Here is a 13,991-nt window from a genome sequence, read left to right on the forward strand (position 1 = left end):
AGTAGTCTAGGCCTGCACAGCTTGATCCTCAAGCCCCTACCGATTTTCAACGTCCTTCCGGCATTACCCTGGAAGCCATCATCAAGAGGCCTATGGTGACTGTGCCGCCCATTAAGGGCAATTCAAATTGTAGAGCTCGACCATTTCATTCTGAGCTTTACTTCGATATCAAGGCCATGTGACAATAGCCGGAGCTTTAGGATTCATTTAGTCTACTTCAGAGGTACCATCTAGAGCACCTCATGACCCCTACGGAGTTTTTCTATCCGAGAGTAGCCATGGATTTTTATCAGCCCATGACTACCAAAGATGTCCCGAGTCCATTTCAGCATCGATGGACGCCAGGGTAAAATAAAGGCGAGACACATAGCAGAGGCTCTCCATATTCCATATAAGCTAGTGGACCCAATAGAGTTTAGAGAGTGGTTCGTAGTTTCTCAACGGGACATGGTCCGTATCCTATCCAAGGGGACTTCTTCAGATTCATTCATTCTACGTAAGGAGCTTCCATCTGGGATGCTCCGAGTAGATGTGTTGCTGCGGTCCAATATTTTTCCTCTTTAGCATCTAGTGCAGAGGCGAGGAGCCATCCTGGATGCGTTATTCAAGATATCTGAGGTCTTCTATTTTGGGCCACATCACCTGATTATGGCCGCGCTTCTCCACTTCGAGGAGAAGGTTCACAAGAAGAAGCTACAGCGAGCCGACACTATTCCATTGTTGTTTCCGAGGCTACTTTGTCATATATTGGAATACATGGGATATCCTACTTAGCCACACCTTGAGCACCACCACCATTGTCGAGAGCATTTCACTCTCGAAAAATGGACACAATTGGTGGGTTATTCAGCACCTGTAGAAGCGCCACCACAGGCCGAGCAAGCATAGCAGGACGAGCTTCCCACAAGGTTTGTACCACCTGCCTCTGTACCACTTATGCTTGAGGCCACACCTACTGTTCCACCAGCTACACCTTCTGTTCCACCAGTTGCACCTCCTACATCGGAGACCTCCATCACCATATCTACCACAGAGTTCCATGCCATGGTACATTTGTTCCAGACACTGACTACTACACATAATGCTTTATTCTGGCAGATGGAGGCAATGCGTGCACAACTAGACCAACATACTGTTATCCTTTATCAGATACAACAACATCTGGGTATTCTGCCACCACTTTAACCTTACATTCCTAACCCATCAGAGCCTGTAGCTCCAGCTGAGGATGCCACCGTAGCCGAGGCCCCGATACAGACCACTCAAGAGGCCACCACAGATCCATCATCCTCACATGATCCAACCACCAGTTGATCATCTTTTTGTCTTGTGTATTCACTTATTATATTACTAGATATAGTGTTTTACTTTGATGTTTTATATTCTAGGATTGGATGTATTACATGATCATATTTCATATTGTACTTTCCAGAGTAATATATAGACATCATTTCTGCTTATATTTGCCACTCTTCTATTTCCTCTACTCATTATTTTGTTGTGTTTCTTTTTTAATCATGTGGTTTCTCCTATACTACTCAGACTCAATTCAACTCAGGAGGTACCACTTCCTCTATTTTTGTTTAATTGCTCTTGCCACATTGAGGGCAATGTAGATCTCGGTTAGGGGGAGAGTTGAGGAAGGAAGTATTTTTAATAATATTAGGTTAATTTGGTAATTTAGTTGTTTTTGCTTAATTTTTAAATTTTTTGCTTAAGTTTAAAGTTTTTTACTCTTCTCTCAGTGATTATTAAGGAAAAATTTCTCAAAATGAAATGGGATAAGTTGAATTCGTATCCTTTTACTTGAATTTTAGAGTTGGTATTATGCTTATTGAAGTTGATAAATTACTGAAACTCCTATTGAATGCAACCTTATTTCTTCCACTTTAATCTTACCACACACTGTGCACACTAGGTTCTATTTATAAGATTAAAAACTATTTCACCCCTTGACTTAGGAAAATTTTGACTTGGTTTTTCTTTGACCTCGTTTTAATAGTGTTGGGGCACCTCATGAAAGGCCAATGAGCCTTCAGAAAAAAGAAGAAAAAGAACAAAGTGTTACGCTTGCTTTGAAACCATAGCAAGGTTCGAGGGGTATATGGTGAAAATCTTTAAAAACCCAGTGCCCTAAGCCTTTACTGGTTGGGAGTCACCAACCTCAATGCTCGTTACAAGGGTGAATAGGTGGAGTTTAACATATTGTAGGTGATTGGGTATTAAATTTTCAAATTCAAAAGTCCGGGGAAAAATTTGAGGAGTTAGTGGTCGAAATATCCTTAAAGCTTGATGGCCTATACCTTGATTAGTTGGGAGTCATCGATGGACCCCCGTTACATGGACACTTTAGAAAGTAATACCTTGAGCATTGCACTCATACAATTAAAAAAAATGTGAAATAAAAGAGGTGCGTTCTTAGCCTATTTTTTTGTTGGTCAGTTTGCTAAGGTTTGGAAAAGAACTAGGTTAGGGGGAAAGAATAGTTTGGCATACTATTTTTGGAAGCTAGTAAACAACACGTAGATTTTTGTGGAAGAGTAAGCATTGGACCTTTGGAAGTGGAATTTCTTTTTATATGTAAATTTGCATAATGTCTACTCTTTACAAATTGTAATTAGGCAAGTGATTTGATAACTCTTGTTGAAAGTTGAGACTTGATTTTTTGATGTTCTATGGGAGAGTATGTTCTAAATCATGCCACTTTAAAATTTTTTGGAGTGATGAGCATGATTTTGTAAATTATGTACTATCTAAGTTTTTGTTTTTCTCCCCTTCATTGCTAAGGGACTTTAATATTTCGGTTGGGGGGAGTTATTACTACTCAAAAAGTGCTATTTTATAACCTAAAATTAACTCTTTTAAAACACTTCTGAGTAGTAATTAATAACTTTTAACCCAATTGGCATATTAAGGACCTTTGCAAGTGTACTAATCAGTTTTTGGCAAGTTTTGGTATTGTTAATAGCTTTTTCATCATTAAAATGAGCCAAGAATGAGGGAGGACTTTGTTCAGATCATGGCAAAGCAAGTTGAAGCTCAAAAACATGAAGAATCCAAGTTTTGGAGAGCTTCGAAGCCTTTGCCAAATCGATCAAGTGTGCAAGGAAGAGAAACAGAGAAGGAATCTAACATCCAACAATTTCGCATGGATTTGCAAAATTTTCGCAAGCTTGCGAAATTGCCCAAGAGGAGTACAAGCTGCAGGAGAGAGTAAGGCCATGAAGAATGAATTTCACACCCTTGCGGAATTTCGCAAGCCTTGCAAAATTGGTGAAAATGAATTTCGCAACCCCTTACGAAAATTTCACAATCCCTTGGAATTTTAGGTCACTAGGTCCAGGTTCCTTATGCAAAGGGGGAGATTTCGGATCTTTTCCTCGCGTTGGGGAGAATAACATAAATTATGGTTACCTCCCAAACCGGATCTTCATTTAGCAACTAAGACTTGATCCCACTGGTTCATGAAAAATTGCAGTTGCTTCCCATTAATGGTTTTAAACATTAAAGACCTCTCACTGTGAATCATCTTCTAATGGCTCGTAAATGATAACTACAAGACACTCAAGGAGTCCATTAAGCTTACCAAGTATTGACCATTCAAGATGATCCTAACCTTGGACTACCTGTCAAAAGCTTGTAAGAGATAACTACAAGACACTCATGGTGTCCATTAAGCTTACCAAATATTGGCTATTCTAGGTAACCCTACCTTTAAACCACCTCCCAGAGGCTCGTAAATGATAACTACCAGACACTCATGGAGTCCATGAATCCCTTTAAGCTTACCAAGTATTGGCCCAAGTGATTTTAAGGGATTTTAAGTTAATCATAAAGAAACAAAAACCATTACCAGGTAACAACTTTCCTCAATTTAAGCAAGTAAAACTCCCACATTTTCATTCAGATCCCTTACCAAACTTTCTTTAGTTTAAGAAACAAAAAGCCTAGCCACTCATCCTCTAAGAAAACATCCTCAGAGGTTGCTTGGCTAGAAAGAAAATAAAAACAAAATTAGAAGGTAAGGTAGAGCAAAAGCTCTGTATTTTTACTTACTAAGAGAATATACAAGTGTTCTCTGGAATTTCTTCCTAGATTCCAAGATATTACAAAAAGAGATATTCTAAGACACATATAGAGAGATATTTTTAACCTCCCTGCAAATATCCTAAGTATCTTAGAAATATCTTTAGCTGACTACAAGGAGAAATTAGGATATTTATAAAAAATATCTGAAGACAAAAATCTAATAGAGTCGGTGTAAAAATATCTGAAAATTACATAGGAGGATTTCGCATGCCTTGCAAAATTTTGTAGGGCTTGCCAAAATTGCTTTTGACTTGGTACTTCAGCGCTTTGTTTCACAAGGCTTGCGAGATTTCGCATAGCTTGTGAAATTCATTTGCTTCAGCCTTGCTCTCTGTCCTGCAGTTGGTTCTCCTTTTGCATTTTCGCATGGTATGCGAAATTGTTGGGTGTTAGATTTCTTCTCTGTTTCTCCTCTTTGCATGCTTGATTGACTTGGCAAAGGCTACAAAGCTTTCCAAAGCTTGGTTCCTTCTTGTGTTTGAGCTTCATCTTGCTTTTCCATTGACTATACAACTTCTCCCTCATTCTTGGCTCATTTTAATGATAAAAAAACTATCAAAAACACCCAAAACTTGTTAAAAATTGATTAGTACACTTGCAAAGGTCCTTAATGTGCCAATTGAGTTAAAATGTATTAATTACTACTCAGAAGTGTTTTAAAAGAGTTAATAACAAGCTATAAAAGAGCACTTTTTTAGTAGTAATCACTCCCCCCAACCGACATATTGCTAATCCCTTAGCAATGAAGGAGAGAAAAAAAAATTAAGATAGTATCATAATTTACAAAATCATGCTGATCACTCCAAAAAAATTTAAGTGGCATGATTTGGATTATACTCTCTCATAGAGCATCGAAGAAGCAAAACTCAACCTTCAGCAGGAGTTATCAAATCACTTGCCCAATTGCAATTTATAAAGAGTAGGCATTATGCAAATTTACATATCAAAAGAAATTCGACTCCCAAAGGTCTAGTTCTTACTCTTCCACAAAAATCTAAGTGTTATTTACTAGCTTTCGAAAATAGTATGTCAAACTATTCTCTCCCCTTAATCTAGTTCTTTTCCAAACCTTAGCAAACTAACCATCCAAAAAAATAGGCTAGGAACGCACCTCTTTTATTTCACATTTTTTTCATTGTAGGAGTGCAATGCACAAGGTATTACTTTCTAAAGTGTCCATGTAATGGGGGTCCATCGATGACTCCCAACCAATCAAGGTTTAGGGCATCAAGCTTTAAGGATCTTTCAACCACTAACTCTTCAGATTTTACCCCGGACTTTTGAATTTTGAAAATTTAATACCCAAGCACCTACAATATGTTAAACTCCACCTATTCACCCTTGTAACGAGCATTGAGGTTGGTGACTCCCAACCAATAAAGGCTTAGGGCATTGGGTTTTTAAAGATTTTCACCATATACCTCTCGAATGTTGCTCGGGTTTCAAAGCAAGCATAACACTTTGTTCTTTTTTCTGAAGGCTCATTGGCCTTTCATGAGGTGTCCCAACACTATTAAAACGAGGTCAAAGAAAAACTAAGTCGAAATTTTCCTAAGTCAAGGGGTGAAATAGTTTTTAATCTTATAAACAGAACCTAATGTGCACTGTGTGTGGTAAGATTAGAGTGGAAGAAATAAGGTTGAATTCAATAGGAGTTTCTAAAATTCATCAACCTCAATAAGCATAATACAAACTCTAATGTTCAAGTAAAAAGGTAAGAATTCAACTCCTCCCATTTCATTTTGAGAATTTTTCCTTAATAATCATGGAGAGTAGAGTAAAAACTTTTAAAATTAAGCAAAAATTTTAAAAAATTAAGCAAAAACACTAAATTAACAAATTAACCTGATATTATTAACAATACTTCCTTCCTCAACTCTTCCCCCAACCGAGATCTACATTGCCCTCAATGTGGCAAGAGCGATTGAACAAAAGGGGAGAAAGTGGTACCTCTTGAGTTGAATTGAGTCTGAGTCGTATAGGAGAAACCACATGATTCAAAAAACCAAAAGAGTAATGAGTAGAGGAAATAGAGAAATGGCAAATATAATAAAAAATGATGTCTATATATTACTCTGGAAAAATACAATATGAAATATGAGCATGTAATACTTCTAATCCCAGAATATAAAACATCAAATTAAAACACTATATCTACTAATATAATAAGTAAATACAAAAGATAAAGAGATGATCAGTTGGTGGTCGGTTCATGTGAAGATGATGGATCTGTGGTGGTCTCCTGAGTAGGTTGGATCGAGGCCTCGACTGTGGTGGCATTCTTAGCTAGAGCTATAGGCTTTGATGGTCCTAGAATATCTGGTTGAGGTGGTGGCAGAATACCCAGATGCTGTTGAATTTGACGAAGGATAACGGTATGCTGGTCTAGCTGCACACTCATCGCCTTCATTTGCTAGACTAAAGCATTATAGACGGTGGTAATGACCTCAAATATATGTACCGTGGCACGAAACTCCATGGTAGAAATGGTCATAAAGGCCTCCGATGTAGAAGATGCAGCTGGTGGAGTAGCCGAAGTGGTAGGAGGGGTAGTAGTAGTGGTCTCAGGCACGGGCACCGTAGTAGGTGCTACAGAGACAGGTGTTACAGCCTCCGTGGGTGGCTTATCCTACTGTGCCTGCTCATCTTGTGGTATCGGAGGTGTTGCTATATGTGGGGCATACCCTGCCAACTGGGACAACTTGTCAAGAGTGAATCACTCTCGACAATGTCGACGGTGCTTGAGATGAATCTCCATAGGATAGCCCATATGCTCTAATATGTGATAGAGCAGCCTCGGGAATAGGAGTGGAATCATGTTGGCTATCTGGAGCTTCTTCCTATGAACCTTCTCCTCAAAGTGGAGGAGAGCGGCCGTAATCAAGTGATGAGGGCTGAAGTAGAAGCCCTCTGAAATTCGGAATGATGCGTCCAGGATGGCACCTCTCCTCTGCACTAAATGCTGAAGAGGGAAAATGTTGGACCGCAACAATATGTCGATAAGGAGCATCCCTGGTGGAAGCTCCTTCGGTAGAAGTACTAAGTCTGCAGAGGTCTCTCGGTATAGGATATGGACCATGTCCCTCTAGGGAACTAGGGACCACTCTCTGAACTCTGTTGGGTCCATTGGCTCATATGGAATGTGTAGAGCCTCTACTATATGTCTTGTCTCTAGAATACCCTGGCGTCCATTGATGCTAAAATGGATGGCAGTAGGACTCCAGACGTCTCGGTTAGTCATGGACTGATAGAAGTCCATCGCTACTCTAGGATAGAAAAACTCCCTAGGGGTCATGAGGTGCTCCAGATGGTACCTCTGGAGTAGACCAAACAAATCCCGGAGCTTTGGTTGCTGGTGCAAGACCTCAATATCAAAGTAGAGCTCTGAATGGAACAGTCGGGCTCTACAATCTAAATTGCCCTCAATGGGCGGTGTGGTGACCATGGTGTAGACCCTCATTTGGGCCTTTTTCTTTTGTATTTCTACAGGTTACTCTTTTTTACAGGTGTAAGGCTCTTAAGATGACAAGTGGAGAGCTCTCTATGAGCCAAATGCTGCCTACTGGTTGATCGTTCTGGAATCAGCCTAGTGCTTTGATAGGAGCTATCAGAATTCGACACCTGTAAAGGAGATTTGGAGAAAACTGCAGGCCATTGCAAGGGAGCAGGGAGCTGCAGAAGGAGAGGGGCTGGCAGCTGCAGGGACGGGGGTTGCTTTTCAGAGGGGGCGATTCTATTGAGGGGGGGGGGGGATATTTTTTTGAGAAGGGATTCCTTGCCGTGAAGAGGGGGATAGATCATTGAGAGCTTTTAGGGGGGGTTTTGATTGTTTTGGCTAAGAAAAAGAACTGAGAAAAACAGAAGAGGCTGCTGGAGGGGGGGCAATCCAAAGAAGGAGCTGCTAGAGTATATCCTGGAGCATTGTATCTTAAAGGAGGAGAAACTGAGGATAGTTGCTCTGTGAATTTCCAGACAGCTCTCAAGCTAGGTACGTTCCCGTTCCTTAATGTGCTGTTCTCTTCTTTACCGATTTATGAGCATAGCTTTGATTGTTTGCTGTGGACGTCAAGGGCCACAGGTTTGCTTTGGTTAAATGTGATTATCTGCTCTTCCATGATCTATTCTGTTTTCTCCTTATGTTCTTGATCTTTTTCCCCACCATGGCAGGATTATCCTTTTTGGGTTTGAGTTTGACGTTTGATAGTTGTATTGTGAACTTTCAGCTTGTCCCACCTTTTCCTCACGCCCGTTTATCATTCATGTAATGAGGTTTTGACTAATAATTCTTGGAGTCTCTCATTTTCACTCTGTTTTCTTTTTTTTTCTTTTTTAACTTTTTCATTTTCTATAATCCTCTGCTCATGTGGACTTCCATTTGTGAAAATACCTTGATCTGTGTATCATCTTTTGGTGGAATATTGGCTGCTCCTGACCCGCGGATGACCGTTACTTGAAATCACTGGACTGATGAGGGCATGGAAAACAACCAACCATTGTTTTGGATGCCTTTGACAGTGCCAAAGCGGTTAACAATCCCTATAGTTGAGGGGGAAAGATGGTCAAGGGCATATGTTGTAGCTAGTGCTTCATTGGCTCCTGTTCTTCTTGCATTTTTGTGGAATTCCTAAGACGATGTGGGTTCTCAAGGCATGAACGCCGCATATCTTGTTGGTGTTATAGTTGGTTGTGATCTTGGCATTCTTGCATATCGTTATACTGTATCTGATCAGCCACCTTAGAGGTTCTTAATTCTGTGGGTTTTGGGAGGACTTATAATGAGTATTATCTGGTTCTACATAATTGCAAGTGTGCTTGTAGCTCTGTTGGTGCAATTTGGTGTTATTTTTGGGGTTAATCCATCTCTCCTTGGATTAACTATATTGGCACGGGGTAACTCAATGGGTGATTTGATGTTAAATGTTGCACTGGCGATGAATGGTGGGGATGGTGTGCAGATTGCCTTGTCTAGGTGCTATGCGGGTCCTATGTTCAAGACTCTCAGAATTAAACTATGAAGAGCTTGACTCTCTCCTTGAGTTCCTCTACAGTGGAGCCATGCCTGTAGGGCAAGCTTATGAAGCAATGAACAATGCTGGGTACGTACCCCGAATTCTGACAAGATTGTTATCCAACGACAACAATGTACCCTCCCTACTCTGCATCAGCCCAACCAACTAATGTCTCTCCTCCAGAGACACTCCCAAGCAGCATGCCAATGCAAATATCATTTTCTGGAATTTCTCAATCAAGAGCCAACCGTCCTAATACCTTGTCCTATGGGTACGGTGCTGCTGGTAGACTAGTTCCACAACAGCCTCCACCCTAGCATATCAAGGGAACTTTTGGCACACAACCTGGAGTTACCAAGCCTATAAAATTTGGTTCTCATGGAGATGAGCCTGTCAAAGGGAAGGTTCCAAGTTCCATTTCTGAAGATATCCCTAGCTTCACTTCTACAAGGCCTCCTGTAGCCAATCTGATACCACAAAGAATGAATCCCTCAGCATGACATGGATAAGGTAAAGGCTGCTTTATACAGGTACCCAAAGACCCGACTGATTGGCTCAAACTACCCTGGTATTGTCAAGCCTAGAAAATGCAAAATTGGAATTATGCCTGAGTTTATACTAGTGCAACAACTACTGATGGTTCGGGACGTGTGATGTTGCATTATCCTGATCCAACCTGTGGTGATGCTATGGATGGGACACATGTTGATTTGAGTGGAAGGCCAATGGATCCTTAGGACTTGGGGAACTCACTTCGCCTCTTTTGTGAACGCCCCAGTCCACTATTCATTGCATGGATGTTTTGAATTCTCCACTTTTTGCAAACTCACTTGGACGATGGTTTGAAAAGTTTACTAGAACAGCCATAATTCATACCCACTGCCATGCTATCCCATTCTCCATACCATCCTCCTCATACATTCCCATTATTCCTATTACTCTTCACACCCGTCCCTATTACCCATTCCATTAGCTCCATGCACATATCCTATACCCATTTTTCCATGCCCATGCATATCACCAACTCCTACATATATACTGCCATACCCCTCATACCCGTTATATCCCTACATTCTGCCACTCATCCCACTATTCGATACCCATTCATTTACTAAATCACTTTTCAGCCACCCCACTCACTGTTTAAGTCCGTTTTTCTCATCACCATTCGTCACCCACGAATCCACTTCCTTTGCTTCCCTACATGTGATCATCCTCATCGGAATACGCCCATCATACTCGGTATCTTTCATTCATTTTTGTCTCCATATCCATTTAATCCCTTTCCCTACTCTATTTTACCCCTATTCCTACTTCACTCTTCACATTCTCCTTTCATTCCACCACTAAACACGTCCTTCGCATTATCCTTCATCATCCAAGCTGCCACCTCAACTGTCATATGTTCCAAACTCATTATCTATCAGACTGAACCAGAGCCACTAGTGCACCATGACCCAGAATCCTAGAGTTCAGGCGCGCTTCAATACAACAGAGGCTCCAACTTTTGTGAATGCAATTCTTTCGCTTCAGAAGGTTATGGAATCTCGTCCTTTACGTGTAGAATAGTGGCAGTACCTACCCAAGAGAGCTACGAGGAACTTGGGAGACTAGCCCAAATAATGTTGATGTATCATGGGGTAATTTCTTCAGAAATTGTTGTGGGCCAAGCAGCTACGTTGCTAGGCATATCTGGGCAAGTAACTCAAAAGAGCATGTGTTTGTCATTACTCATTAAGAGTTTGCTAGGTAGATGGCCATATTGTTGAGGATCCTCGTGGCATCCCAAACAACCTTACGCCCTTTGTGTAGCAAGTTGATGTTGGCAGGTGACCTGCACTTACAGTTTTTGGAAGTGTAATGGGATAAAAGACTCCATCAGTAAGCTTGTTTCTGACTTGAACATTGCAAAATTGGAGGCTGATGTCGATGTCGTTGTAGCACCTCCATTTGTTTACCTTGACCAGGTAAAGATTTCATTAACAGATCAGATTGAGATATCTGCTCAGAACTCTTGGGTTGGGAAAGGTGGTGCTTTCACAGGAGAAATCAGTGTGGAACAATTGAAAGACATTGGCTGCAACTGGGTTATCCTTGGGCACTCTGAGAGGAGACATGTTATTGGTGAAGATGATCAGTTCATTAAGAAAGAAAGCTGCTTATGTCTTGAGCTAAGGTCTTAAAGTAATAGCTTGTATTGGAGAACTGTTACAAGAAAGAGAAGCAGGAAAAACTTTTGATGTCTGTTTTCAGCAAATGAAGGCTTTTGCAGATGCTGTACCCAGTTGGGATGATGTAGTTATTGCATATAAGCCGGTTTGGGCTATTGGAATTGGTAAAGTGGCCACACCCCTGCAGGCACAGGAAGTACACATAGTTGTTCGTGATTTACTTAAAAAGAATGTCTCAGCTGAATTTGCTTCTAAAACACGAATTATTTATGGAGGTTCAGTGAATGGGAGCAATTGTTCAGAGCTCGCCAAACAAGAGAATATTGATGGGTTTCTTGTTGGCGGTGCTTCTTTAAAGGATCCTGAATTTGCTGTGATTGTCAACTCTGTAACATCCAAGAAGGTTGCTACTTGATCACTCTCCTGGCCCACTTGTCTTTTCTTCACCACTTCTCAACACCCCATTTACCTATTCTTTTCCACCCTTCTCTCCTTACACCACGTGCGTGGCCACTCGTCCATGCATGTCTTTTCCCTTGCATGCCCATAATTATACCTCTCTCCCCAATTAGCACCCTCTGTTCCTATACCCATGTCACCTTGCTGAACCGTCACATGGATTGCTTAATGACAGCCAAAGCAATTCCACTTTAAGGGATACAGTTGGTCCTGAGGTTGCGCCTAGTGGGTTTCCGTCTAGCTCAGGTCCTTCCTGAAGTCTTCCACTTGCTGACATGGTGCTTCCGTCAGTTCTTGATGGTGATATTTATGATCTTCCAGGTGATAATGAGCTTCTATCAAGGCTTGACATGTTTGGTGAATACAACATCTTTGTTTCCAATGAGAATGATGAAAATGAGGAGACCTGAGCATGCTGGCAGAAATGAATGAAGATAGATATAACTTCTCTAATAGCCACAAGGGTAGTGGATCTGGTTTTGTCTCGCTTGGGATGTTTGTCTGGATTGCGACTATTGCTACAACTCCGAACACTTCGGTCACCCCTTTAATGATTTTGGCGGGATGCATCATGCTTTGGCACCAGTTCCTAATCCTCATGTGCTGGCGGTGCCTATCCTGTGAAGGAAAATCAACAAAATTTGCGGCGGTCTATGAAGGAGCAAGCGGTTAGAAGTGTTCAAATGAAAGAGTAGGGTAATCTAACCACTGAAGCACATGGACAAGTTGAAGTGGCTTCACATGTTAACCCAGAATTTGAGGAGCTGAGCTAGCTGAACTTGCAAGCTGAAGTAATTGAACCTGATAATTCAGAATAGGAACAGATTCTAGAGGAATATCACATTGCTTCTCATGCTGAGTTTGAGCACCACCAACAGCGGCAGTCAGAAGAAGAAGCACAAGAAGAAAAGAAGTACGGGAATGAGCATGGTTCCAAGTAACTGAGCTGCTCCAAAGTTCAGGGAACTGAGAGTTGGATATCTCGAGTCAACATTGATGGGATTAATGGCCTTCTCATGTCAGTCAAATCAGTCATGATCACGTCTCGGATATTGCTACAGTCATCCAACATGGTGACATCCTCAAGCCTTGCAGTAGAATCCCTCAAACTAGGGAAGATGATACCATCAATGCCTAAAGTCCTCAAACCTGAAACCCTCAGCTGAGACACCTCAAACCATTTCCTTCATCTCCGGTTAACTCCTTTCTCAGAGGAAACTGTTTTCAGTTCTAGAAGTCTCAGGAGTCAAGCCTATCCCAGCATCCCTGCATTGCTCTTCACAGATTTTGTTCTGGGAAATGTAAAAGACGAGATTATAAAAACGCAAGGGAGGTTGAAGCTTCTGCTTGAAGTTCTTCTTTGCGAACACGGTCCTGAGGATTATTATGAAATGGTAGATGAATCCTTGGAGCCACTACTGTCGTGCTATAGATCCCTCCAACCATTGAATTTGGTGTCCTAGCTGATGGTCTGTCTGCTGATCTCATCCAATGAAGTACCAGGAACCATACTGCTAAAGACATCAGATTCGGGGTTGAGGTTCGAGCCTTAATGCTACAGTCAAAAAAAATATTTGTGCAAGCCTTGTGAAAACTGGTTGCAAATACCATTAATAATGTAGCAAGTGATGGTACCGTTTATGCTACAGTCCTTACCCGAGCAATGTTTACTGAAGGGTGCAAATAGGTACCTGCTGGAATGAATGCTAAGGGATCTCGAACAAGGATATCATGGAATGCTTCTGACCTCATCTACCAGCTTTGACAGCCACTTCCACCAGTACCTGTGAAATATTATGAAGCTCTAGGCATGAGTGGATCAGAGCAACATCAGATTGATGAAAATCCAGAAACACATGAGCTTGAAGCACTACTTCAACATGCAGCAGAAGGGAGCTCTCCATACGTGCTGCTTTTGAGTCCAAGAATAATGAAAAGATGGAAGCAGAGTAAAACTAAAATTTCAGAGGGTAGTCAAGCTAAATGTGAGGAGGCAATTGACATCACGTCATGAGATGATGAAGCCCCAGATTTGAACCAATTAGAAGAGCACTCAATGGAAGCAGGAACCAAAGATTTAGCCACGGCTGAATTTCAGAAAGAGGAAGTTTCAGAGACCGAGGAAGCCCACATCCTGGGATTTTGGTCCCTCACTTAGTGTGGCATTTCTCTATGCTTCCAAAGAGTTGGACAGGCTGCCAACATCAAACTTTGATCAGAAGATGGGTGTTCAGATTATCCAGAATGCTCTGAAAACACCCGT

At 41.3% G+C, this 13,991-nt stretch overlaps 1 protein-coding gene across 1 annotated transcript; it reads left to right on the top strand.

Moving 5' to 3' along the window:
• Positions 1 to 8,864: 8,864 nt before the first annotated feature.
• LOC117921849 (triosephosphate isomerase, chloroplastic-like) lies at positions 8,865 to 11,684 on the top strand. Its single transcript, XM_034839804.1, is given in 4 exon segments — positions 8,865 to 9,058; positions 9,138 to 9,231; positions 10,928 to 11,242; positions 11,244 to 11,684. Coding segments are annotated over 4 exon segments (1,044 nt in total).
• The last annotated feature ends 2,307 nt before the right edge of the window (positions 11,685 to 13,991 follow it).

Source organism: Vitis riparia, chromosome 9, assembly GCF_004353265.1.
Source record: "Vitis riparia cultivar Riparia Gloire de Montpellier isolate 1030 chromosome 9, EGFV_Vit.rip_1.0, whole genome shotgun sequence".
Lineage (NCBI taxonomy): Eukaryota > Viridiplantae > Streptophyta > Magnoliopsida > Vitales > Vitaceae > Vitis > Vitis riparia.